Here is a 26,252-nt window from a genome sequence, read left to right as displayed (position 1 = left end):
CCTCATTGGGGAGGGGAATGGACTTTCACCGGAACCCCCTGCCTCCTGGCGCCTCCCTAGTTTTGGCTGTGGCAAACCCGCCGGCAGAGCCGACGTGCGCGCCCCGGGCGGAGGTGGGGGCTGCCCAACCCCGTGCTCCCAACATTTTTGCTCATTGGCGGGGACGAACCACTCTTCCGGCCCCTGCCGCCGGTGTGCTAGAGCGTACTCGACTCTTCCACGGTATTTTGAATATACACTTAAGTATTCCGAGGAAGAAATGCAACTTCCAACCTCACGCACGCACCTCTTCCTGCAAAGCCCTCGAAGTGGGAGCCGCTGGGCTTCTGCCCGGCCGGGACCAACTCTCACCCTCACTGTTTAGCCACACATTCGCTTTGGCGGGGTAGGGGGACAGTGTCGCCTTTTCAACAAGTGTCAGGTGTCCAGGGAGCCCGCAGCGTCCCCAGCCCACTCTCGCAGGGGGTTCGGGTGCCCCACAGACCTGGAACCTGGTCTCGGGCCCCTGACCAGAGAGACCTCTCCCCAGAACTGCATGCAGAAAACGTCCCTCATTCTTTTTCTTTCCCCTGGTCTTGGGCCCAACAGTTAGCCTCCGCCAGGCTACGACACGAGGCACACTTAAGAAAAGCAATACATCTTTCAGCAACTTCTGTCCCTATCCCAAAAGAAAACCCCCGAGTTACAGCACGCTCCCCACCACCCCGCCTCCCTTTTCTCTCCGAGACCTGGATCTTGAAGGCAAAGCCCAAACAAACCTCCCAGCCTGCCAGACAGAGGAAGGTGCGGGGGCACTGGCGGCGGGGGCGCTCACCCCGGGGGAAGCTGTCATGGTGACGCGGGGAATTGGGGGGGGGAATCTAAAAGCAGGTTACCCAGAAACCAGATCAGGTGAAGTGGGAAGGGGAAAAGTGGGGAGAGAGGATGGAGGGTAGGAACCTGAAAAGCAGGCATGCTGGCGAGCACATCCGGAAGTTTCGGGGGGTATTTTGGATTTGGGGGGATTGTGGGGGGATCGGGGGTGCTTGTTCATGGATTTGATACTTAAAATGACGCAGCCTCTCGTTCGCGTGGGCGCTACGGAACTCGGACGGTTTCTGGTGCCCCCTGGTGCTGGGAACCCAGAAGCGCCCCACCGCGAGCGGCGGCTTCTGTGGGCACTGGGGCCCTCCAGGGCGCCCTTTCCCGGGCGGGCCTGGGGACCGCCGGGTGCGGGCGCCCGCGACACGCCCCTTTTGCCCTGCGGGGCGCGCTGGTCGCGGGCGCAGAGGGGGAGGAGGGCAGAGGGGGCAGGCTGTGGGGTACAAGCATGGGTGCGGGGGCACCTGGCGGAGCCGACTTCGGGAGGAGAGCGTGGTTACCGCACGTGGCAGCGCCTTAAGCAATTCGAGCGCGTAGCAAAGGCGGCGGGTTGCACAGAAACACGTCCCGCAGCTGTGCTTTGAGAAAGCGATAAAGAAACAAACCGGGAAGCGCCGGGGTGGGAGGGTGGGGAGGTTCCAGATGGGCCCTGAGAAAAGCTTCCTAGTCAACCACTGTGTGCGCTCAGCGCCCCCCGCCCCCCCCCATCCCCTCCTCTTCCTCCGCCCAGCAAATACCGGGAACTAAGCCGTCGGAGTGGGGCTGGCCCGGCGGTGCTCCAAGGGAAGAATGCGCCCTCCCTGTCGCGGGGGAGGTGGGAGAGCGCTTTCCCGGCCTGCGCTGCACCCGGCCGCGGGCGGGAACGGGAGCTGGGAGACCCCTCTGGCGAAGCGGCGACTTTTCCGCTGTTTCCTCTTTTGCCAGCTTCTCCACACTTCTAATTGAGGATCTCCACGTCCAATTTTAAAATCTCTCCGTCGGCCAAGCGGGAAAAAAAAGGAAAAACCCTCTTAATGCGGAAGGGAAATCTGGTGCCTCCGTCGCTTCCTGCTGGCGGGCACGGCGATTTGGAATGGCGCGTTAACCCCGCGGCTCCCTGCTCCTCAGGGCCGCCAGCCGTTTTGCACGCACCCCTGGAGCTGGCACCGGGGCGAGGGGCCAGGGGGCCTCGCGTTCCCCAAGTCCTCTCCTATGCGCTCCTTTTACACGGCCTGGGTGCAGTGTTGCCTGGGCCCAGGCGCCAGAACCCAGAGCCTTTGCTTTTTCCCGAGTTTGTAAAGCAGCCCGCGCGGCATGAGGTGCCGGGAGCTGCAGGTTGCCGGGAGTTCCCAGTCCCTACAAACACCCCGAGGCCCACAGCTGCGTAGCCAACTGACGCCCGAGGCATGGAAAATGCATTCGTCTCCGCAGGGATGGGAGGCGGCGGCCGAATTAAAGGCTTCCCCGGGTGGCCTGCAGAGGAATCTGGGCGGGAGTTCTGGGTGGAGATGGGGGTAGGGCTGCTGGACGGGAGGCGGGTAAGCCTGGGAGCTCACGGAAAGATGCCGAGCCCAAGTTTTTGCGTTTACGTGCACACTGTCTTACCCTCTCCCATGGAAAAAGTTCAAGGAGGTTTTCCTTAGAATCGTATCTCGAGGAGGGGGGATAATTAAGTGCACGAATCCCGTAGTTTCCACTTAAGAATTCCCTCGGAAACTGGAACACGGGCATTGGGAAGACACTGGGAAACACCACACCCCGAAGTGCCTGGGTCTCCTCCACCCCCGAACTGGGTGGGACTTGGCCCTGAGTTGACAGTGCCTTTCTGTCGCCCGCCCCCGACTGCGCTGGTGTCGTCCGCCTTTCTAGGGGTTTTGAGGACTGAGAAGCCAAACGGAACCCCCTCGCTGAGAGAACTGAGCCCCAGCTCCGCACCCTTTCGTGGTCTAAGCCTTCCCCTGCCCGTGCGCCTCCGCAGTGTCCGCGGCGGCGTACCATCCTTCTGGATACCCGGCCCGGGGAGCTTGAGACTCCTCTTAAGGGGGAAGGGATTTAGGGCCAGATTCTCGCAAAACTGCAAAAGTAAAATAGAAGATGTTCGGGTATACCATGACGGATTAAAATTTGCAAGACAAATCAAACCCTACCTAACAGCAATGCTAAAGCGCTTACTCTATGCTCCCCTAGGTCTTTGATACATTATTTTAATGTTCATAACCTTGAGAGGTGGAAGTAATATTTTATATGGAGCTGATGCTTTGGGAAGTAACGTAACGCAGGTATTCCCACACAGGCCCAAAGTCCCCAAGTCCTTACTAACTTCTCGTTCAGCGACAGAATACTTCTATAAATAAGTGGGAGGAATGAAGCATGCGGGCGGGGTGAGGGGTGCCACCAAGCCTGCCCCAGCCAGCCGACAGCAGGATCGGGACCCCGGATAAAGGGTCCTTGATTGTATTCGTAAAATGAAAAGCTGACCGCTTGCTTGGGTGGAAGGCTGGCTCGCGGGACGTCCGGGAGCTGCCGGAAGGTGGGGAGGTCTCTGACCCGGGCGGAGGACGTAGGGTGACGGCTGCCTCCTCGTCCCCGCGGGGAATGGGGCGGTGGGGGCGCCAGTCCTGGTTCCGTCGTGTTGGCCAGGTATCGTGGTGTCGTCGTGTCGGTACCTGCCGGGGCAGCGGCCCCGCTGGAAAACCTGACCCCTGGGCTCCGGTAGCAGAAGTGAAGGGCAGTTGGAGGCGGAGAGCTAGCCGCGCCTGGGACGCCGCCGGGACCGGGGAGTGAGCCGGGGACTTGCAAGGAGGGCGCGGGATGCCCAGGGAACCAGTGGGCTGCAGCCGTCCCGGAGGAGGGCGGTGACGAGTGTGGCGGGGGGCACCGGGACCCGCGGGGATGCCGCGCCCTGGGCGTCCCGGCCTAACGCGCCTCCGCCGACCCTCTCCCCCGCCCGTGCAGGTGCCGCCGCCGGACGGGACTCTAAGATGAAGTTATGGGATGTCGTGGCTGTCTGCCTGGTGCTGCTCCACACCGCGTCCGCCTTCCCGCTGCCCGCCGGTAAGAGGCCTCCCGAGGCGCCCGCCGAAGACCGCTCCCTCGGCCGCCGCCGCGCGCCCTTCGCGCTGAGCCGTGACTGTAAGAACCGTTCCCTCCCCGCGGGGTGGGGGGCCGCCGGCGGACCCCCACGCACCCCTAGCGTCGCCCGCACGCACCCCAAGCTAGCCGGGACGGCGGTGCGGCCTCCCACGCCCGCGCGGAAGCCCACCTCCCAGGCCCTGACGCCCGGTCCGTCTATGACACGTGCTGGTTGCCCAGAGGGTATCAAATTTTTTGCTGTCGGTTTAGCGTTCCGGTGAACAGACATTTTCCCCACCACTACCAGCACCGTAGGAAAACACACAGTTGTTCCCTTTTCTCTGCTTCCTATCGTGTGCACGCACTCCCTTGTTTTCATTCTCCCAAAGCTCTTTATCTGTTTGGGTGTGCCTGGCTGTGCTGAATTCTGAAAACAATTGCATTTCCATCCTAAACTGCCCTTGCAAGGGAAGAGGCCGAGGTTTTCCAAAACCAAGCCAGAGTCAGAGAAAACACAGAAGGGCCTCGATTTGCAGAACAAGCATCTGGGCAGTGTCAAATCTGTTCAGAAAAGTTCCGGTTCTAGAAAGACTTAAGGGAAAATCGTGCTAGCTAGGACTAGGCAAAAAAGCTGTAGTTCGCTCCGCACTCGACAATACTAACATTTGGCTAAGATCAAGTGTAATACTAACTTCTAAGAAAAGACCATATAAATAAATAAAAATCTGTGATGTACCTCTCAAAAATGTTTTAGATAGCACTCTATTAGGGCATGTCAACTATGATTTGATATAATGTGCCCTAGGCTCGTCAGAAGTTTATCTGTTGCATAGAGCAGGGTATTTGCACACAAGTTAGAGGTTATTGGGGAAGTATGTAGGTAACAGAGGTAGCACTAGAAAATTTAACACAGCCCCAGAATAAAGCAATAGTGAGCTGTAGGCAGGATGTCACCCTAGCTACTCCCACCTTCCATTGTCCCTCGAGCTGTTTTGCACTTAAATCAAACTGAAGTCAGATGCACGGCAGAAGCAGTCCTGAAAGTCAGATGTATGCTAAGAGCCCCCCAGACTTAGTGGCCTTGAGCTGAAAACAGTGCAGGAAATGTGATGTGCTTATTCTATACTTAATTATAACAATAAAAACATCTTCTTCCAGAAGTCCCAAGAAAGAGGAAAAAGTGCATTTTCTAAGCAAATTAAGACTTCAAGAGTGACTTAAAGTTAGAAAAAGAACATGGTTGATGCCTTGGAATTAAAGTAACTGTTCCAAGAGTTTCTGTCAATTAGTTATATAAGTTTATTTTTTAAAAAAATTTCATTTATTTATTTGACAGAGAGACAGCCAGACAGGCAACACAAGCAGGGAGAGTGGGAGAGGGAGAAGCAGGCTTCCCGCCGAGCAGGGAGCCTGATGTGGGACTCAATCTCAGGACCCTGGGATCATGACCTGAGCTGAAGGCAGACGCTTAACGACAGAGCCACCCAGGCGCCCCTATATAAACTTATTTTTAAAGGCTTTGGTTTCAGCCACGAATTTCCACCTTAGTGTATGTAAATGTTTCTCCAATAGAAACTTAAATTTAAAATGCCCCTTAGTGTCACTGTCTTCAGAATAGTACCCATGAGAGCTGAGTAAGTGGTTTTTCATTGACTCAAACAGCCTAGGCCAGAGGAACAGGAACACAGTGTTAGTACTTCTCTAAGCAGGATGTGCAGGAGAAATATGAATGTGCCTGATTATGAAGCTGATTAATTCATGGAAATTTAATTAGCTTAGTATCCTATCTACCTAGGCTTATTTAATGCGGGCTCTCGGTTCTGGCTCCACTTTTTTTTTTTTTTTTAAGATTTTATTTATTTATGAGACAGAGAGAGAGCATGAGCAGGGGAGCGGGGTAGGGGCAGAGGGAGAGGGATAAGCAGACTCCCTACTCGGGGAGGAGCCTGACCCAGGGCTCGATCCTGGGATCATGACCTGAGCCGGAGGCACACGCTTAACCAACTGAGCCACCCAGGTGCCCCTGGTTCTGGCTCCACTTTCAACTAATTCTGACTTTGGACAACTTACTTATTTACTTTAGAACTCAATGAACAGTTTACAACCATGCAGTAAGGGGAGGCCTTTCTACTTCAAAACACCAGTGGCTATGAGATTTTGTCCCCTGGCCTTCATGTTCTTGCCCTCACTGTCCTCTGGGAAAAGACTCAGAAGGAGAGACCCCCCTGCTCACTGGAATCACCCAGGGATCTTTAATGGAATACTGATGTTGGGCCTCACCCTGAGTGATTCCAATTTAATTGGTTTTGGGTGTGGCTTGGGCATTTGGAGAGTTAGATGTCCCCAGATAACTCTAATGTGCAGTCAAGGTTGAATCATTATGACTCGATAATACCCCAAGAAAATCTGTGCCCCATGTACGATACAACCAGTGACAAAGCAAGCAAGGTAGCATTAATCCTACTAATTAGGGCAGGGGGAAGGTGTGCAAAGGACAGGTAGGAGAAGGGAGATTACCTCCTTTTTCCAGAACCGATGCTAAGTTGTCAATGGACAAGATTCCTACTACTCCATTTACATCTGAACCAGCAGAACACACCCAAGTCTGTTTTATCTACGGGAAGACCCAATAGATCCTAGAGGACACTTGAAACAGAAATGTTTCCAAAGAGAAACTGAGCGGCGTTCTAAGCCAAGTTGACTTCTTTCTAGGTATGTTCAATTCGGTAGCAAGCTGTTCGTGCAGGGAAGGCAGAATAATGACAGTGTGCAGACTTTGAACACTCAACCAGGGTCAGCATGCTCCTATCACGGTGCTGACATTTGTATCTTGCACACCGTACACCGTGCAACTGGTTAAAGCTTATGGAGAGAAACATTAAGTCACGAGTTGCATTTGAAAATAGTCCCTCTCCTTTTCAAATGCTTGTGACTCAGTGATTGAGCAAAGGCGCTTTCCTGCCTCCTTAACCACTCCGTGCCATTCAAAGGGGGCTAGCCTGCACACCCTCACCCTTGAGGTTTCATGTGTCCTGCTGCTTCCAATGTAAATGAAATGGCCAGAATTCTGTTCCTAGCATTTTCACAGGATGAACTACCCAAATAGAACGCATCACTGGCTCGCTTGCATGCCTACAGGTTGGCTATAAAGTAAATGGGCTGTGGATGCCTCCCGTGGCAACTGTGAACTTGTCTAAACCCCAGGACTTGTGGTTTTCCCTTTGGGGCATCCAAGGGCATCCTTTTCCCTTTAGCTATCTTTGTTCTTTTATTTTGCTTTTTATCAGTATCTTCTCCAAAGGGTGATTAGAGCAGGCAGGAGGAATCTAGAAGGTGGAATTAGCAGATGTCATAGCACTGTAGAACTGACCGTTAACCCCTTCCACTTCTCATGGTAAAGCAGCTTGTCCAGAGGGCAAGAACTACACTGTGGCGGGAGGCAGGTCAGCTGAAACTGGGACCAGAGTTTCCCAAACCACTGAGGCACAGAGCAGAGCATTTGGTTTTGCTACGTAGGGGAAAACACTTTGTATGGGAGGAAGGTCTTCAACTAGCCACTAAAACCCTGTTGCACAAGGTTGTCTGAATTTATTAAAGGTTAGTTCATCGTAGTCATATGTCAGATCTCGGCCGTGGATGATAGCTCTAAATGTGTTTCACAAGCAAAAGCATAAAGTGCATGTGGTTTTAAAACTTGCAATCTAAAAGCATGTATTCATTCAGCAAACAGTTCAGGTGTGCCTACGTGGGCCAGGCACTGTCCTCGGTGCTGGGAAATCCTTGGTACACAAAATAGGCAAAAGTCTCTGCATGGAACGCACCCTTTAGCAGACGTCCAGTGTGGTACAATTCGGTAGCGCTGGAAACCAGAACTAATCATGAACAGCCTTGGGCTAGGAAGGTGGACTTTTTGTGTGACCAGAGGCCAACTGGAAGAAAGACTGAGCCTTGTTAAATTATAATTACAGGCAATACACAACTTATTGTAATACGATGGGACTGTATTTCCCCAGTTTGGTATAAAGTCACGAAATTTCCTATGGAAACAATCTTTTATAAATCAAGGTATCCAGTTCCCAGGCTGGCTCACGACAAATCTTGGTGTAAACCATAATATAACTGAAATATAATTCACAGTATTATTAGGCTAGAGCCTCTTCCTGGGGTGCCAGGCCCTACAAGTTGCAGAAAGAGGGCACAGAGCAAGAAATCAGGGAGTCCCGACAAGCAAGAGTTCCAGTTCACACCGTCGGATCAGACTAGGGTTTGGATCCCAGCCTTGGCACACAACCAGCTGTTACTTCATCTCTCAAACCTCAGTTTCCTCGTGCGGAAAAGCAGGACGCTATTACACCTGTCTCCTGGGGTGGCTCTGGGGTTAAATAAGATAATTCTTTGTAAAGCCCGTGCCCCATAAGTAAATACTGCAGGTGTGAGGGGCCATTTTCCTCCTTCCAATGCCCGATGAGAGCCTTTTTCCCCACCCTCACCCCTTCACTTCAGCCTCTGCCAAGACGTTGCTCTAAATGGTGGGATTTCAAGCAGCACAAAATAGTATGGACAGTGAAAGAAATGCAGGCCTTAGGGGGAGGCTATTTTGGGCCCCCAAGTCTGTCATTTGGTCAGCACTTGGTCAGGCCAGCCTTGCCTGGGATTCTGCTCCCCGGTTTAGGCCCCCTGGCTCTTCCCAGTTTCCACAGGTCCTTCCCTTCCGCATTTTCTTGAGCCCACGGAGTTCCTATGGAATTTTTCCCACCAGCTTCCCATGCACACGTTAGGGAGACCCTCTTTCCCCACTGGGGAGAAGGGAGCTAAAGCAGGCAGACCCTTCTGTGTAAGTGATAAGGGGGGTGCGGTTTGGAGGCTACCTGTATTGAGTATTTTTGTTTTAAGTGATCCCTGCTGCATATTTAAAATGCTTAATTTAATTTGAGATGTTTCAGAAACCCAGCAAAACACTTCAGTGAACTTTAGTAAATGTTCAGCCCATTGTTAATCAACAAAGGAAGCTTCTAGAAGCTGGTTCAATGTTAAGCTTTCCAATCTAATGTTATGGGATATAGAATTTGGAATAAATAAGCACCATCTACCTATTGCTTCTTCTTATTTTACTGACTATATGAATGAGCAGTACTAAAATAAAGTAACTATGTAAGCTTTTGGAAAGGTCCTCTGCCCTTTGGGATGAAGCTCTTGAAATCAATAAATTTCATGTCAGGTCCTTTCAGGAGGCATAGATTCCTCACTTGAGATCTGAGACCAACCTCTCACTCTGGCCCCAGTGTGGAGACCGATATCAAACTGTTGCTGTTTAGAGAAATCTATTTTAGGCTTAATTTGGATTGGCTGATTTTAGGACCTTCGGCTGATCTGACAGCTTAAGAATTATGCTTAAAAGATTCTACTTTCACTGATACAAAAATAAAAGCTATCTGGCTTCCCCCCCCCACCAACATCCCTTTCATCTTTGTTCGTTTAGCATTTAATGGTCCATAGCACCTTCATTCAATTAAAACACTTATTCTTTAATTAATCACTTGAGCTCAATCAAGAAGCAAGTGTTAAATATCTTTCATGTGCTAGGTGCTGTGTGGCATCAGACAGAAAAAATTGTGAACTAAACAGCTTATGGTCTAGTTGTCAACTATGGAGAGGCAGATGGGCGGGTGGGCAGATTGTCAGACAGACAGATATGTCTACCAAGGGGCTTATATTAGCTGAGGTCATGGTAAGAATTCCTAGCAATGAGGTCACTGGGATTTGGAGATCATAGCAGGAAAGGATTCAGGGAAGAGCGAGGATTTGAGCTGGTACTTGAAAGATGGGTATTAGGAAGGGAAGGGAACGGGGAAAAGGCACATTCCAGACTAGGGAGAAGCCTGAGCAAATTTATGACCATGATATGGGGAAGGGGCAGGTGGTGAATCCCAGGAGGAGGCCAGACCGGTCACCAAGTGCTGAGAACAGGTGGCGGGAAGTGGTATGAAATTTAGGAGATCTCCATAGGTGATACCTAGATGATGAGATGCTATAAAATCCGGACAAGGAGGGGTTTGCTGTTTTTGATGGCAGCAGAGCTCCACGGGAGAATCTCGAGCTGGCAGGTGGCTGTGGGTGGGATCCTGCTGCAAAGCGGTCTCGCCGCAGAAGTTACTCAGGGACACAGGCTGCTCGGGAGTGGAGTCCGTAGCATTAGGCATATTTTTCACTTTGAGGTATTGTGCCCTCATTTTTAAAAAGTTTCTAGGCATAGGCACAGTTGAATCAACCTATTAATCCTCCAGGAAGTGAATAACTACAAATAAAAACTGAATATTAAAATTAGTGTCGTAGCCCCCTTGGCTGTCCACATGGTTGACCCAGTTTTTATGCTTTTAAGCATATTTTTAACTTATTTTAACAAATAAGTTTTGTATCTTGTCCGAAAATTGAACAAGTTTGAGCTCTACTAGACTGGAGGGGATACTTGTATCCCGATTTTACAGATGAAGAAATGGGACCTAGAGAATTGTTCAAGGTCACAAATGTAGTAAGTGGTGAAACCAGAGTTCAGACCTCAGACTTCTGGCCTCAAAGCCAGTATTTCTTGGCTTTACACAGACTGTGCTCCCATATTAGTAGATTAAGAAAACACAAACATTGGCTTGCTAAAAATACATTCACTAACCCTGAAGCACAGATTTTCAAGAAAATCAAAAGAGCAAGCTAATAGGAGTAGGGAATATTAAATTTTTAAACCCCTTTAAAAAAAAAGATTTTATTTATTTATTTGACAGAGAGAGAGAGCACAAGCAGGGGGAGCGGCGGGCAGAGGGAGAAGGAGAAGCAGGCTCCCTGCTCCTGAGCGGAAGGCCTGACGCTGAAGCTGAGCTGAAGGCAGACGCTGACCAACTGAGCCACCCAGGTGCCCCTAAGGCCTTTTTTCATTTCCATTTGGGTGGCAGTGGACCTAGTCTCCTATTATTAGTGGCTCCTTTGAAGCCCGGATCAGAAGCTTTTAAGGAGGGGAACGTGAATTTCTGTACCGATTACCACTGATGCTTGTTGCAGTGGGAGGAGGCTTCCTAACATCTGGGGACAAGGTGAGGTCTGCTCATATGTTTGGTAGGCTGACAGCATTTGGGAGACCTTCTGGGAGGTACTTGTGCTCAGATCACTCGTGTTCAGCCCCAGGAAAGGGGACATTGACTTAGGAAATCCAGGGTGATTGCACACGGGCGAGAGTGACCCCCACGGTGGGAACAGGAGTGGGCTTGCCCAGGCAGAGCTGGGCTCACCATTGGGAATCTACCAGTTAGCTCAGGAGAAGGCAAACCCACTTTTTGCATGACTTTAATAAGGTAATGGAGGTGGAAAGTCATGGTTTTAAAAGTCTTCAAAGTTTTTTGTTTGTGAACCTGCCGAAAGAATGTTGAAAAACTTCTCATTGCACACTTCTAAGACAATACCTAAAATGTTTGAATCACAAGTTGCATAGTCAGTCGTACCAGATGTAATTTCCAGACCATTGGGGAACTGTATGTGTGCTTCACATGTATTTTTGGTGAAATCTTGGAGCTGCAAATTTAGCTTATTCAGTTCAGGGGAAACTATCAAACTAATCAGCGCAGATAAATTGACTTTTTGGTCAGAAAAGATCTGCCTTCATTTCCAGTTCAAAGACACTTGTTAATATACATCCATGACAACCATCATACTTCCGGATCCTAATTACATGATGAATAGATGGATGGGTAGATGGACAGGCAGACAGATAAAGCACAGAACCTTGCCGTTGAGTGTCCAGCCAGAATGAAACATGGAACCACCCACTTCAGTATATCTTGGTTTATTCATATGGGACTTCATAGTACATAGTTCATAGTACAATAAACACCCATGCATCCTTCACCAAGACTGACCTCGTGTGAGCATTTTGCTTCATTTTTTTTCCCCCTGAACCACTTGAGAATTAGTTGCAAACATAACATCAAATACTTTGGCATGTACCTTCTAAGAACAAGGATATTACCTTATACAACCACAGTTCAATTATCAGTCTCAGGAAGTTTAACAATACTGTTATCCAATAGATAATCCATATTAAGATTTTCCCAACTGTGGCAATCATGTCCTATTTTATAGGGTTTTTTTCCTTAATCAAGAACTGCAAATTGTATTTGATGACCATGTTTCTTTTTTTTTTTTTAAGGATTTTATTTATTTATTTGAGAGAGACCGAGAGAGATAGTGAGAGAGAGCACAAGCAGGGAGGAGAGGGAGAAGCAGGCTTCCCGCTGAGCAGGGAGCCCAACATGGGGCTCGATCCCAGGACCCTGGGATCATGACCTGAGCCGAAGGCAGACGCTGAGCCGACTGAGCCACCCAGGAGCCCCATTGATCGTGTTTCTTTATTTTCCTTGAGAATAGCTGCCAAGCCTTTTCTTCCCATGACATTGACAGTTGTCAAAGTTCAGGATGTTTTGCCTGCTGTTTTGCAGACTGCCCTTCAATTTGGATTTGTGTGACTGCTTCCATTTATGAGATTCAGGTGAACATCCTCAGAATAGAAATTCCTGATGACGTGTCCTCACGTCAGGAGCCCCCGACATCGGTTCTCTCCCCCGGAGCCATGCGTGCCTCCCAGTAAAATGAATGAGATGGGCAACAAGCACGCCTCTCTCATGAGGTGGAAGGCTGAGCATAAGCCGGGAGTTGGGAAAAGGTGCGTTTGCAGGCTGACCAGTTTCAGGGTGCAGCACGTGTGGAAACCAAGTCTCCTAACCTGCCACAGGCCCTGTAGAAAGTTTTCACGTGCCTTCAGCCGGGACACATGGCTCAGTTTGAAGACACCGACCCACACCCATAGCGGACCCCAAAACACCATTCATGGGCTGTGGACTCAGTGGATGTTTGTATGTTAATTTGGGGGCATTTCGAGGGAGCACAGACGAGACAGCAGCAACTCCTAAGACAGGCCTGCTCCTTCTGCCCACAGACCATAGACCGCTGTACCAGGGGCTCCCGGCCCCCTCCTCTGTAGAACACACTAGACTAACAAGGGACCAGGGTCTGCGTCTCCTCTGGGGGACTCTTGCTTTGTCTAGAGCCTGCAGAGTTGACCACCACACTGCTGCCCCCCGTGTAGATGTCCCTGAAGAATGATCACAGACAACCATATCGACTGAGCTGAAAACTTGCTTCCACTGTGGTAAACGTGTGACTATCCCCATTTTAGGGGGCTGTTGGGACTTCACAGGGTTAAGCAACTCAGCAGCCTCTGGACCAAGGGCAACCTGAGTCCAGCACTCACTCTGTTTTGTTTTGTTTTGTTTTAAAGATGTATTTATTTATTTATTTGACAGAGAGAGACACAGCGAGAGAGGGAACACAAGCAGAGGAAGTGAGAGGGGGAGAAGCAGGCTTCCCGCGGAGCAGGGAGCCCGATATGGGGCTCGATCCCAGGACCCCGGGATCACGACCTGAGCCGAAGGCAGACGCTAAACGACTGAGCCACCCAGGCGCCCCATGTTTTGTTTTGTTTTTAATTCAGTTAGTCCACATATAGTACATCATTAGTTTCAGATGTAGTGTTCAATAATTTATCAATTGTGTATAACGCCCAGTGCTCATCACATCACGCAGCACTGATGCTTGTGACCACACCACCAGGTCACTTCCTCCCCACCCAAGACACTCCTACAAAACTCTTCTAGCTATGTCAGAAAGTCAGGAAGGGAAAAGTCAGGCGTTGGGATTTTGTAAATGCAATCATTTTTGAATGGTCTGTATAGCTGATTCCATGAAGAGTCTTTGAGATGCCAGTAAATTCATTCCCGGAGGCGGCGGGGGCGGGGGGGGGTTGCGTAGCAAGTCCCTCCTCACATTTGACCACAGGAAGCTGGTTCAAATGATAGAGAACACCTTTCTTTCACCCCCTTTATTTTCCTTTCATCTTCTCTTGGCCCTTCCTCTTCTTGCCCAAGTCCCTCAGATCAGCCACTGCTCCGTGGGCCCCTGGGAAGGCCTGAGAGAACGAGAAGGCAGAACCCTGGAGCATTCTGGGGCCTCGGGCCTCGGGCAGGGCTTTGTGGGAGGGAAGAAGCAAAAATTCCTTTGCTTCCAGGTTCCTTCGGCGTTTCCCCTCAAAACCCACCTGCCTCTGATAACACCGCAAGGGATTCTTTTCCCAAGTGGCTTTTTGTGCTTAATTTTACGGGGTAACTATCTCATCCTTCCCGTAAGGTTTTCATAAAGGCATCAGCTGAGCTCATGGTGCGTGCTCGTTAGCGTGGGCCCTTTACGGCTGACCGTGGAGTGCTTTTAGCTCACACCAGGTGTTCGTGGATTAGTTAACAAATGGACACCCTGTGGGGTGTGTTTGGGACTTAAACGCAGGAGGATGGACGTTTTTCCCTCCAGGGGAGCCGTGCCGTATTACCGTAAAATTATTAACATAACTATAATGAAAGCCGGGACCACATAGGTGGAAATCAGAGCCAGGCAATCAGAAGCTGATGGCAAAATGAATATACTGTCTGTCTCTTCCTCAGTGAGGTTTTGGGGCTATTTGTCTTCCTGGAATAATTTCCATTACACTCATGACAGGTTTTCTTAGGTAAGTTGTAGGATAAAAATTCACGGATCCAGCCCGCCTTGCAAGCTGCTGACTCTTGTTCTTATTTGACCTTCAGCGACCTCTGAAATGTGTGGTGTTATTCACAAGAAGGTTCCAGTTCTCTGAAAAATTCTAGAGTTTTATCATCTGCTACTACTTATGTGTTAATTTTGCCACTGATTTGAATTAATTAAAAATAAAATGGTCTGTATAGCTGATTCCACGAAGAGTCTTTGAGATGCCAGTAAATTCATTCCCGGAGGCGGCGGGGGGCGGGGGGCGGGGGGGGGGGTTGCATAGTATTAGTATACCTAATACTCGTGTGCGATGTTGGTCAAAGTAGGTGGAGATGATAAAATGGCATTTTGATGAGCAAAGTGGCTTTTGAAAGTATACCCAAGGCTCCTTTCTCTATATTCTGAAATGGTGTGCATCCTGGTTGGTCTTTTTCTTCTGCCTTGAGAGGATCCGGAAATGCTTTTTTTAAACAACAAAACACTGGTGTTTTTATGACGCAAATACCTATCAAATAAACCCATGTCATGCCTTACTGTCAACAAACCACGGGTCATGAGGAGAACGTGCTGGTAGCTCTGTCAGTGGTCACAATGACTTAGTAAATCGCCTCAACTGGTGATTACTCTTAGGGAAATAGATGCCACACCCCTCTTGAAGTTAACCCAAGAGACCCAGTGACTAGGCCGGTCTAACACTGGGTGACTACTCTGTCTAAAATAGGAACGCGAGGATGATCGTTACATAATGTGACACACATCCACATTCTGGTGCTTAGTGACCTACAGGCTTTTTATTTTTAATTAATTCAAATCAGTGGCAAAATTAACACATAAGTAGTAGCAGATGACAAAACTCTAGAATTTTTCAGAAAACTGGAACCTTCTCGTGGAATAACACCACACATTTCAGAGGTCGCTGAAGGTCAAATAAGAACAAGAGGCAGCAGCTTGCAAGGCGGGCTGGATCCGTGATCCATTTGGTAGCAGTCGCAGTGGGTGATTCTAGCCTTGGATTCATAAGCCGGGTATGACCCAAACATGCTTGAAGCAGTGAAAAGAAAAGGATAAAATAGAGATTTTTAAGAAAATAGCAGGTTTAGCGTTCGACTTCCGGGTGATGGAGATGGAAGGCTGACAGCGTGTTGGTGTAATATGTCCTCTCAGAGGCCATGGGCTCCATCCCTTCCTTTACAGATGGAGACTGAGGTGTAAGGATGCCTCCCCCTAGAACCCCCTAGAACCTAGGGTGTTTTGAGACTCAGCACCCTTCCTACACATCTTTTCACCTCTCCTGCATAGGGCAGAGGAAGATGGTGAGTTGAGAGACACTTCGTGGTGATTATTTCAAATGTAACCAACACACTGAGCCAAGAGGTAAACTGAAAAGGTCGAGAACTGCTAGACCCTAAAATACCTCCTGTGGGGTTTCACGGGGCCCTGAGCAGAATGCTGCCAGGACATCAGCCAGAGGCGGCCTCTCCCTGACAGAGGTCACTGAAAATGAATGTTTTCAGCACTCCCCGCACCACCCCCCCAGGACGGAGGCTGTCTGCTTCTTGGGGCATTAGCACTGGGGAGGGCCCCAGAGAAGGTCCAGCCAACCTCAGTAGCACTAAGTCACTAGCCCAAGGTCACGAGACTGGTCAGGGACTGACCCCAGACTGGAATTCAAGGCTGTGTTCTCTCCAGCTCTGCAGCGAGAGCCTCATCATTTGGTGCCAGAGTGAGTTTGAGGAGCTTCCGGAGATGCGGCCTCTCTGTCGGAATCTGCCACCGCCCTTGGCTGCTGGTTTTCCGGTTTTAACTGGGAAGGTGCCAGATCTGCCTTAGAGTGATATGCAAGACCCAGGGCATGGGAGGTGCCCCTGAACAGCCTGGCTTTTCCCTTTCCAGAGACAACTTACTGTATTCTGTGGCCCGAGGCAGCCTGATTTTAGAATCTACTTCACGTAACTCAGTTCACGCCGAATTTTCCAACAGAAAGTATATTTCTCACTGGATTTGGTAAATGTGTGCAGGTGAAATCAGCATATCTTGAACTTGTTCCTGAGTAAATTACCACACACCTCGAGACTTAAAAAGCTGCCTAGTAGTAGGCTTTTTTTTTTTTTTTGGTACTTAAAAACAGATAGGTGGCATGGAGGCCTAGAATGAGTTTGAACTTTAAAACTAAACCAACAGATAATGAATCATTGAACACTACATCAAAAACTAACGATGTACTATATGCTGGCTAATTGAACGTAATAATAAAAATAATTAATTAATTAAAAAAAACTTTTCAACATAAAACGAAACCAACAGAGTCCACATTTATGAGTCACGTGGCCTTTCTTTTCATCTCCTCTGAGCCTCAGTTTCCCGATCTGTGAAGTCCAGATAATACGCAGTCCCTACGCTAACCTTGCAGCGATGTTGTGGGGCTTCAAGTTGATGCTGTAGGGAAGGAGGTATCCATCCCCCCTTTATATCGGTAATATTTTATGAGCATCAAGGAAGCTGTTATTTTAAACATAGAATGATTCAGTTTTGTAATATGAGGAATTTTAAAGTTTTTTAATACTTATAATATTTCAGTATTTCAGTATTAGTGAAGAAAGATCATGTTTGTATCTTACTGAAAAGTAAAAATAACATATTCCAAAGAATGACATGAGTCGGGAATTTTCTTGAGAAGCTCTAACAATCATCAGGCTGATTCTCATGTAAACATGTATGTGCGCACGTGTATGCACACACGTATGTACGTATACATGTGTGTGGGTAGATGGATAGAACTTGTGTTCTGCATATGCATACTTGGTCTACAGAGCAGTCTGTACTTTCCCCGGGGTACAGGCAGGTAAAGAATATCAGGTTCAATAGTCCCACAGGCCTCCTGTCTGTGAACAGCCTTCTCGGGGAGGCTCTACCTGTGAGGACAGGCTGCCCAGCTCCTCAGCAGCCTGCGGCATAGCCTTCCATGGCCTTACACCGCCCCCCGCCCCAGGGTGTAGGCCACCCTGGATGCGGCATTATTTGGAGTAAGGCCATCTGGGCACTGGGTCCAGATGCACCTCTCACCTGCGCGGCCTTGGCTTGCGCAGTTGCTCACCCCATGGACCTCCGTGTATTAACCCTTGCCCTTCACCCCAGTACATAGCAGCTGGATGCTTTCCAGCAGGGTACAGAGGCTACTGTTCTCCAGAGCAAGAAATAGTCGGGCCTTTTCTCTGGGGCCCCTGCATCCTTGAGGCTGACTCTGGCCTGGAAGACAGTTCCTCTAAGAGGGGCTACTGTGGGTACTAGGATCCAGCCCCCCCTTTTTTTCTGGAACTCTCAGAGCCTCAGAGACCTTCCCTCTGTCCTCAGAGCCCACTTGCACTCTGGGGTGGACTCTCCTTGTGCTGCCTCCCTTTGGGGCCCATGGGTTGAAGACAGGCTGAAGGCTGGCTTAGCCCCCCAGCCTGGCTGGGGCAAGGAGGGGGACACCCTAATACCACTCCTTTGATTAAAATAGAGTTAAATTTGACTCTACTATTCTCTACTAATTTAACTCTACTATTCTTAAGAGAAATCTAACTTTTAGGAGACTGTTTTGTGCATGGAATGGTTTGAATTATGTACTTTTTCCTTAGGCTATTACAAGTACTCTGAGTCCTTACCATTGTTCCTATAAAAACTCAGTTACCTTTACAAAATGGTCAATATCCCAGTCCTTTGTTCCTGAGGTGACTTTACTATCTTTCCCCCATAATCAAGGGAGGCAAGGTCTCTGCTGTGAACGGTTTGTTCCCAAAAATACCCCCCAGTACAAGGTTTCATTTGCTTGAATAGCACTGTTTATACAAAGGACACATCAAAGTTAAAATATCTTAAAGAGAATAATGCCAAAATATTTGGTTGCATCCTGAAGGATCACTTAAATGCATTTGAACATTTTGATTTTTCAAAAACTTTAGCTTTTAGATGGACATGTTTTTCCAAGACATATCCTCCAAGTGGGTCTGGGAAACGAGCAAGTGTTTGACCTATTTTTTAAAAATGATGCTCCTCTTCTGTGGTTTGCAAGTATTTTACTATCAAAGTTCGTACTCACGAGGGCTGTTTGGATAGCTGACATTCGGCCAAGCCCTTTATAGGATGAAGAAGAAAGTGATATGCCATTAAGTTTTAATTTAGGGAACTAATCCAAACCCTAACCCTCTTCTTTCCCCTCAGCTCCTTGAATTCTTGGAAGATACAGGCAGCTATGGGTTTGCCAGAGCCCGGGTTCGAGGCCTCTGCAGAATTTCTAAGAACAGGCACAGTGAAGCGAATGGCTCCTCATGGCCCCGAAATGCCTCGTGTTGATAAATTAAGGGAACTCAGGCCTGGAATTAGGAATTTAGTTGGAAGAGACAGGCCTATTTGCTCTGTGGTTTGGAAAATATAATGTTACCCTTTTCTGGTTTCCAAAATTCATATCCATGTAAAACTTGCAAAATAAATATTTATTTTTTTGCTCTATTTTTCAAGAAGGAGAAGAAAGGAAAAAGGGAAGGAAAAAAAAAGTAAGAATCGCCTGGGGCCTAAAACTGGGGCTTCGATAAATATTTCCACATCACCAATAAGGTATGAGGCAGATTTTCCCACAAAAAGGAGAAGTACTTATTAGCTATATCCTTCGGTTTAACATCGAGCATTTATTGACTGCCCCCCAGGTTCCTGGAAGCCTTTTATTTCAGGATTAATAATCTGTTTACCACCTTATCCAAAAGCGTAAGTGGTTGGTGCATTCACACTGCTATCCTCATCACCCTGAAAAAGCCAACTGGAATTTAAAATAAAGGAACTAAACGTTCTCATAACAAAGTGTAAGTATGTCGCAAACATCATTTAGTACTGCTTAGACGAAAAATTTATTTGCAATTTATCTGAAATTCAAATTTAACAAGGGCTCTGTATTTAATCTGGCAAGCAAAACCAATGGACAGAGCCATGCCGTCAAAATGTCATAAAAAGGAGGGAAAATGGTTTTGGGGAACTTTGAAAGGATCAGGCAATAAATAAGAACATACTATATACTGATTGAAATTGTTATTATAACTCCAGTAATATAAAAGTATGTGATTTATTGTTGCATAAATTAGAGAGTCTCTTCACCAGTGTAAGTTGAACTTTTACAACTTGAATGTTTTCCTGTGAGTTTATGTTAAAATTTTAGTAATGTTTCATCTTTAGTAAAATTTCTGATTAATCTTCAGTTGATTCTTAATTGATTTTAACTTTCTATGTCCCCAGGTTCTTAAGTTACTGATCTATTCAGGAATTCTTGAATAGAGTGGGGGGGGGAATCCCCTCATGTGAGTTCTTTTGTAACACAAAGGGTCTTTTTGGGGAACATGAAGACTTTTTTGGTATTTTGATTAATCACCCCTAATATATCAATTTTAGAAGTTCAGATTTCTATAAAAGACACGGTTTTTTGAAACTGAGCACACCTAATTTCCTCTTCAGAGCTTATTATTGAAAAAAATCACAAATAGCATAAGCAGCTCATTCCTCAAAATAAGCCATTCATTTCTTTAAACAGAGTGATTTAAAGGTTTTTGTGTTTTCGGAAGAAAAGAAAATTTCTTAAGGAAGTCCAGTTAGAAAGTGATTCCGAGGAAATGACTGACTCCGAGTTCCTCCCACAGCAGTCCTCCCCGAGGGAGCCCCTTCCGAGACCCCGAGGGAGGCGGACACTGAGAGAGAGCTCTTGGCGGCTGCAGGAGGCTGGCGAGATGGGTATTTCGCTCTCAGCTGGAAAATGACGGTGCCACTGGGCACGGCCGCTTCCCCCGCGACGTGGGCTTTTGACCTGGAAGCCGCTTATTTCATTATGGTGTGGTCCTCAACCGAAATCCGAGTGTCCCCTTGAAAAATCAAGGACTCCTCCTTCTCCCCTTTTAAAGTGTCCTATTTTATTCAAAAATTATCGAGGGCTTCCAGGGACCAGATCCTATTTTAAGCGCTTGGGATCCATGGGTGAACAAGCCAAGCAAAGGTCCCTGCCTCCTGGAGTTGTGAAGACAGACAGTAAATAAAAAACACAGGAAATCAGTTATGCAGCGTGATGTTGGAAGGTAGTATTATGGTGGAGGGTGGGGAAGCAAGGCAGAGGGGTCTGGATTCGGGCTTGGGAAAGATTATATTTTAAATGGGGAGGTCAGGGTAGGACTTGGGGGAGGTGACCTTTGAGTGAAGACTTGAAGGGGATGTGGGAGTGAGCCACTGGGTGCTGTGCAGGAACAGTGTTATATGCAGAGAAGGAACAGACAGCACCAAGGCCCTGAGCTCCTGGTTGTGTCTGATCTGTGGTTCTCAACCCAAGATGATTTTGCCCCCAGGGACATTGGGCAATGTCTAGGGAAGGGTCGGGGGGATACTCCTGGCATCTCCTGGTTTGAGGCCAGGGATGCTGCTCAGCATCCTGCAGTGTGGGAGGACAGCCTCCCACGGCAAAGAATGATCCTGCCCCAAATGTCAGTAGGGCTAAGGCTGAGAAACCCTGAGTGTGAGAAGAGGTAAGGAGGCCCGGAAAGCTGGAGGAGAGGCAGTAAGGGAGAAGAGAAGTAGAAGAGAAGGCCAGAGGTGACAAAGGCTGGAGGAGAAGGGGTGGCTAGGTCAGGTAGGGCCTTAGGCCAGTGTGGACTTCGGCTGTTACTCCAAGAGAAATGGGGAGCCATTGGAGGGTCTGGAGCGGAGAGGGACATGACCTGCATTAACAGTTTGAAGAGTATCGCTCTGGCTGCTCAGTGGAAAGGAGACTGAAGGAGGGTAAGGCTGGAATGAGGGGGGGGTCGAGGCTGCTGTGGTAACCCAGACAGAGACCATGGGGCTCAGACCAGGGTAGGAGCAGCTTCGTGACTCCCAGGCAGCAGGACTATGCAATGCCAAATCCTAGATACCGGACAATGAGGCGTTCTGGGGTTTCCACACAATCTGCACTCTTTTCATTACTGTGTATCCTATATTATATATATTCTATGTAATCTAGATAGATAGATGAGTGTCGATCAATAGACCTATCAATTGATCGATCGATCGATTGGTTGATAGAGTTAAGTCACCTTAGCTGGATTTTGTTTTACACAACAGGATAACTGACATTTGCTTTAACAATCAGTCCATGACAAAACAATTTGACAGGAGTCAGGCCCAAAGTTATCCCTCTCTGCTTTACCACAGTCTTGGCAAAACATGTTCACTCTTGCCAACAACTATTTTGAGGTGTCTTTTTCTGAGCCACATATAACCCTAAACCTGCTAAATTACCTGAAATGGGGATGAGGGGAGCATAAAAGGCCTAGGACCTAATAACGAGGGGTTTGAATGGCTTTCTTCTTTTAGAAATGCATTACATTGTTCAAGCAGTTCCTCACCTCTTACTTGATTAGCCAAAGCAAATTCTGCAACAGAGCAGTTCCTCACCTCTTACTTGATTAACCAAAGCAAATTCTGCAACAGAGCAGAAAACCCCAAGGGATTGGGAATTCTTGCTCTAACCCAAAGGTCTCAAACCTCTGAGAAGCATCGCCTCCTTGTTCCTCCATGTGATCTCCCTAAAGCGCACATGTCTTGTCCTGTGGGCCACCAGAGGCCGTGGGAGTCGTGTGGCCGCCTGCAGCAGAGCTGGGCCTCTCTCCACAAACAGCATCTCCTTCCATTTTTTGCTGATCCATATAAATGTCTTCTTACAGTTTACCATATTTTTTTAAGTCATGCTGTTCCGAGGAAGTGGTCGTCTGTTAGTGAAAAGTGGGCTGTTTTTCAGGGAGTTTTTAAGGAACTTTTAACACACAGATGAAGTCATGAGCTTTTCATTTGTTCTACCAAAATGCTTCCGGCCCCACTCAGCGGCGCAGAGGTATGGAGTCGGGGAGAGATTCCAGGGAAGAGCTCTCGATATTCCAGATGAAAGTAGCAATGTTGGAAGACTTCCCGATCCAAGATAATCCTTGTCTCACCCTCTAACCCAGGGTTTCTCAAAGTCATGTCAGAATTCATTGAAAATGAAGAATCTCTGGCCCCTCCCCGTACCTCCCACTAAGGGTAGGGCCAGGAATCTGCATTTCCATGAGCCTCCCAGCGCCATCTCACTCACACTCACATCTGAGAGCCCCCTGCTCTAGCTCAGATCATCAGCCAAGAAAAAATGGTCTTCAAGGAGCCGCCTGCTCCCAGCAACCGCAACACAGACTTATTAAAAATGGCAGATGGTACTCAAACGAAGGGTGTGCTTCTGAGGACTTGTTCTCTGCAAGGAAGCGTGTCTGTCGCCGGGCACGCTAGTCTCCTCTTTGAATTGGATACTCTCCCTTCTGTAGGGGCATTTTTGCCTCTGTTCCCCTGGGGTTTGGGTGGGGAGCGCAGTGGCCAATAGGCTGCTGGTCCCGCTGGGGATCCCCACTAGGCTGACTTTGGAGGCACTTTCCTGTAGAAGCCTGCCTGAGACGGTACTTGTGGTCTCATGTGACCTTTTCTGTTTTCTCGTTGAACAGCAAACACGCCAGAGGATTATTCTGATCGGTTTGATGACGTCATGGATTTCATTCAAGCCACCATCCGAAGACTGAGAAGGTCGCCCGAGAAGCAGGTGGCCGTGCCGCCCCGGAGGGAGCGGAATCGCCAGGCCGCGGCCGGCAGCCCGGAGAGTTCCAGGGCCAAAGGGCGGCGAGGCCAGCGGGGCAGAAACCGGGGTTGTGTCTTAACGGCAATACATTTAAACGTCACTGACCTGGGTTTGGGCTACGAAACCAAGGAGGAACTGATTTTTCGGTACTGCAGCGGTTCCTGCGACGCGGCCGAGACAATGTACGACAAGATATTAAAAAACTTATCCAAAACCAGGAGGCTGGTGAGTGACAAAGTAGGGCAGGCTTGCTGCAGACCCATCGCCTACGACGACGACCTGTCGTTTCTGGATGACAACCTGGTTTACCACATTCTAAGGAAGCATTCCGCCAAAAGGTGTGCGTGTATCTGACTCGGGCTCCGGAGACTGCCGTGTATTGCATTCCTACTACGGTGCATAGGAAGGGACCAAGGTTCCCAGGGAATGTTAGCCCCGATCGGAAGATGAGGACCAAGGAGGCGGAGGAGGAGGAAGGAGGAGGAGGAGGAAGGCAGCCGTTGGGGGAGCCTGGTAGAGGGAGATCCAGCTACAGAGAACTGGACGGGAGAGAAAACAGCCATCTGGACTCTCCCGGCCGCCAGCCGATGTCACCAGAAGCTCAGGGCTGGGGTCCCTGGCTGGGTGTTTCCTGTCATCTGACACAGCCCACCATGGCCAGTCCCGGGCAAAGTTGCGGATGCACTTGAAACCAAACCAGTGTATCTCCTGTGGTTTATTTTCACATGTCTGGAGACACCCGGGAAGCGGTCATCCTGGTGTCGTTCCTTGTCATGACGTTTTACCGTGGAAATCGAGAAAGGTTATTTTTCTGTCACTCAGCGGAGACATACCCCGGAAAGGAGGAAGAAAACGAAACAACACAACACAACACAAAAAGCAAAGACACAAGAGATCGTTACCCTTGAATTTGAAAGTTGAGGCCTGAGGTTTGCTAAAGCCAGCATGTTTTGCGAACGGTCGGCCGGTGATTGATTTGGAACCTGGTGTGTGGGGTGGGAAGAAGCTGGCTAGGAACCAAAAAGGCTGTCCTCCTGACTAAAAACAAACCTGAAGGTATTTCCTTGATGTCCTTGGAAATAGCAGCATTCTTGCAGGAGAGTGAGTGGGGAAGGCCTCCAGCCGCCCCGGGGCAGGGGGACCCGCTGGGCCTGTCGGTTTACAGAGAGACAGATGTTACATACCCCCAGCTCCATTTATGCATGGTCACCAGTGACCAGAGAAGCTACTCGATGCAATGCATCTGTTTCAGAATACAGAAATATAGAGAAGATATTTATTGAGATTTAAGTTATTGTTATTTATTACCGTTCACTAATGAGTTGCTCTTCTTTTCCCTTATTTATTAAAGTTTCTTTTCAAAGGTGCCAAAGTATATGTGCTCGCAAAATGCAAAGAAAAGTGACAAAGGAAATTTTGATTGGGAACAAGGGTCCATGCTTTTCAAAGTATTAAAAAAAGTTTTTCGCTAGGCAAAAATCACTTACTTTACCTTTTTAAGAAAAGCCCTCCTTAATCTCCCTCCCCCCCCAACCCATTTCGCCTCTTCCCTATTTTAATTTTTGAAAAAAGGAATGCGTCAGAAGGAGCACTTCTGACAGGCCCCCTTCTCGGGAGCGGCGCACAAAGACGCGTGCTCGCTGTTCCACCGCCCAACAGATCCACCACACGCTTCCCTTTCCGTTGCGTGTAAGCTCTTACTCCCGACCACACAGATCTATCTATGAGATGCATAACCGTGTATATGAAAGGGTAAATCCCTTTTAGTAAGTAGTCCTGGATTCAGTGCTGACCTAAAAGTAAGATCAAAATCCTGTCAGCTAGCCATGGTTCTGCTGTGACTTGTGGAGACTCTTCCTCCATCCTTCCATCCACCCACCGTCTTCTAGAGAAATATGCTCACGCCCAGTGCAGTCAGGGAGCATGTTGCCGGCCTTCCAGAAATGGGATCTACCTGGGTGCCATAAGAGCCCCTTGGCTGTCACCCTGGGACAACAGTCGCTGTCCCTGTCAGAAGAAGGTGGCCCAGAAGGGAGGACGAGGAAGACGTGTCTGGCCTAGCTGCATGCACACACCAAGTCTCCTGCCCACAGAATGCCCTACCTGTACGATGAACGCTTTTGGGGGGGGCAGGGGTGTAGGACGGGAAAACCCAGCTCCTCACATGAGTCCCAGAGGTGGGTTTGCCTGGCAGCTGACCCAGGCTCAAGGTGCTGGGCCCTATCTTAGAGTTTGTTGCATGTTTCGTAAAAGGGATTTTTATCAAGGAAATCATCTATCACTATCCAAGTAGCTAATAGCCCGAAAGTGTGACAGATTTAGCAGTTAAATGACCTACTGGCCTCCCTCAATCATGTGAATTTTGCAAAGTAGCCAAGAGGCAGCATTTACCAGACATCCCTTCCCCCAAGCCCCAAAAGACTCAAGTTCACCATCATTCTGTCCCTCTCTGTCTTTTCTGCTCCCCTTGCACAACCTGGAAATAAAGGAAAAGGACCCCCCTCCCACCCTCTCCTGGGGCCAGAGTGGGGACCCCGCTGAAGAGCAGCCTGCTTCAAACAGTGACAGACCCAGCCGTCTGGTCATTCGTGAAGCACAATGTAATGTAACCCCAGGATCATCTGTCCGGTTCAGAGAATCCTGGCGGATTTGGTGGCTGGTGTCCCCAGGTGTCAGCCTCAGTTATCCCCCCGATTCCCATGGAGAGTCCCTGCTCACAGGGGCTCTAGGATACAGTGGATGTGGACAGCTCGTTCCCGGCATCACCTACACACCATAAGCAAGTTTTAACTGAAGCAAATCACTCCACCAAATCCACAAAAAGGGTAAAGTTTGTGATTTTTCTATATCATTGCGATTACCATCTGATCCGGTAAGGAGTGCACTTCTTTGGAAGTTCTGACTTCTCTGATCTGTCTCAGTCGTTTGTGTTATACAACCAAAGTTCTCTACAGACTTTATTTTTGTACAATATCATTTTGTAACTTTTTACAAATAAAAACTCGTTTCTATTGCTCCCTGTCCTTCTGTCCTTCCTCCCTTGCCCGTGGACCACAGCTAGCCCAGGCGGCCATCCCAAGCATTTATG

At 48.6% G+C, this 26,252-nt stretch overlaps 1 protein-coding gene and 1 long non-coding RNA gene across 2 annotated transcripts in view; one reads left to right on the top strand and one right to left on the bottom strand.

Moving 5' to 3' along the window:
- Window positions 1-2,244, bottom strand: part of LOC145722555 (uncharacterized) — an 8,692-nt gene extending 6,448 nt beyond the window's left edge. The window contains exon 1 of the long non-coding RNA XR_014146886.1: window positions 1,599-2,244. This is a non-coding gene — a long non-coding RNA (uncharacterized LOC145722555). The remainder of the gene's footprint in view (window positions 1-1,598) is intronic.
- Window positions 1-26,252, top strand: part of GDNF (glial cell derived neurotrophic factor) — a 27,789-nt gene extending 1,537 nt beyond the window's left edge. The window contains exons 2-3 of the mRNA XM_006749989.3: window positions 3,796-3,972; window positions 23,034-26,252. Of these exons, the coding sequence (XP_006750052.1) occupies window positions 3,822-3,972; window positions 23,034-23,518 (636 nt within the window). The 5' untranslated portion in view covers window positions 3,796-3,821 and the 3' untranslated portion in view covers window positions 23,519-26,252. The remainder of the gene's footprint in view (window positions 1-3,795; window positions 3,973-23,033) is intronic.

Source organism: Leptonychotes weddellii, chromosome 7 (genome assembly GCF_054177405.1).
Source record: "Leptonychotes weddellii isolate Sample4059 chromosome 7, ASM5417740v2, whole genome shotgun sequence".
Classification (NCBI taxonomy): domain Eukaryota; kingdom Metazoa; phylum Chordata; class Mammalia; order Carnivora; family Phocidae; genus Leptonychotes; species Leptonychotes weddellii.
The sequence above is the reverse complement of the archived record's forward strand: the minus strand, read 5'-3'. Positions and strand labels throughout refer to the sequence as shown.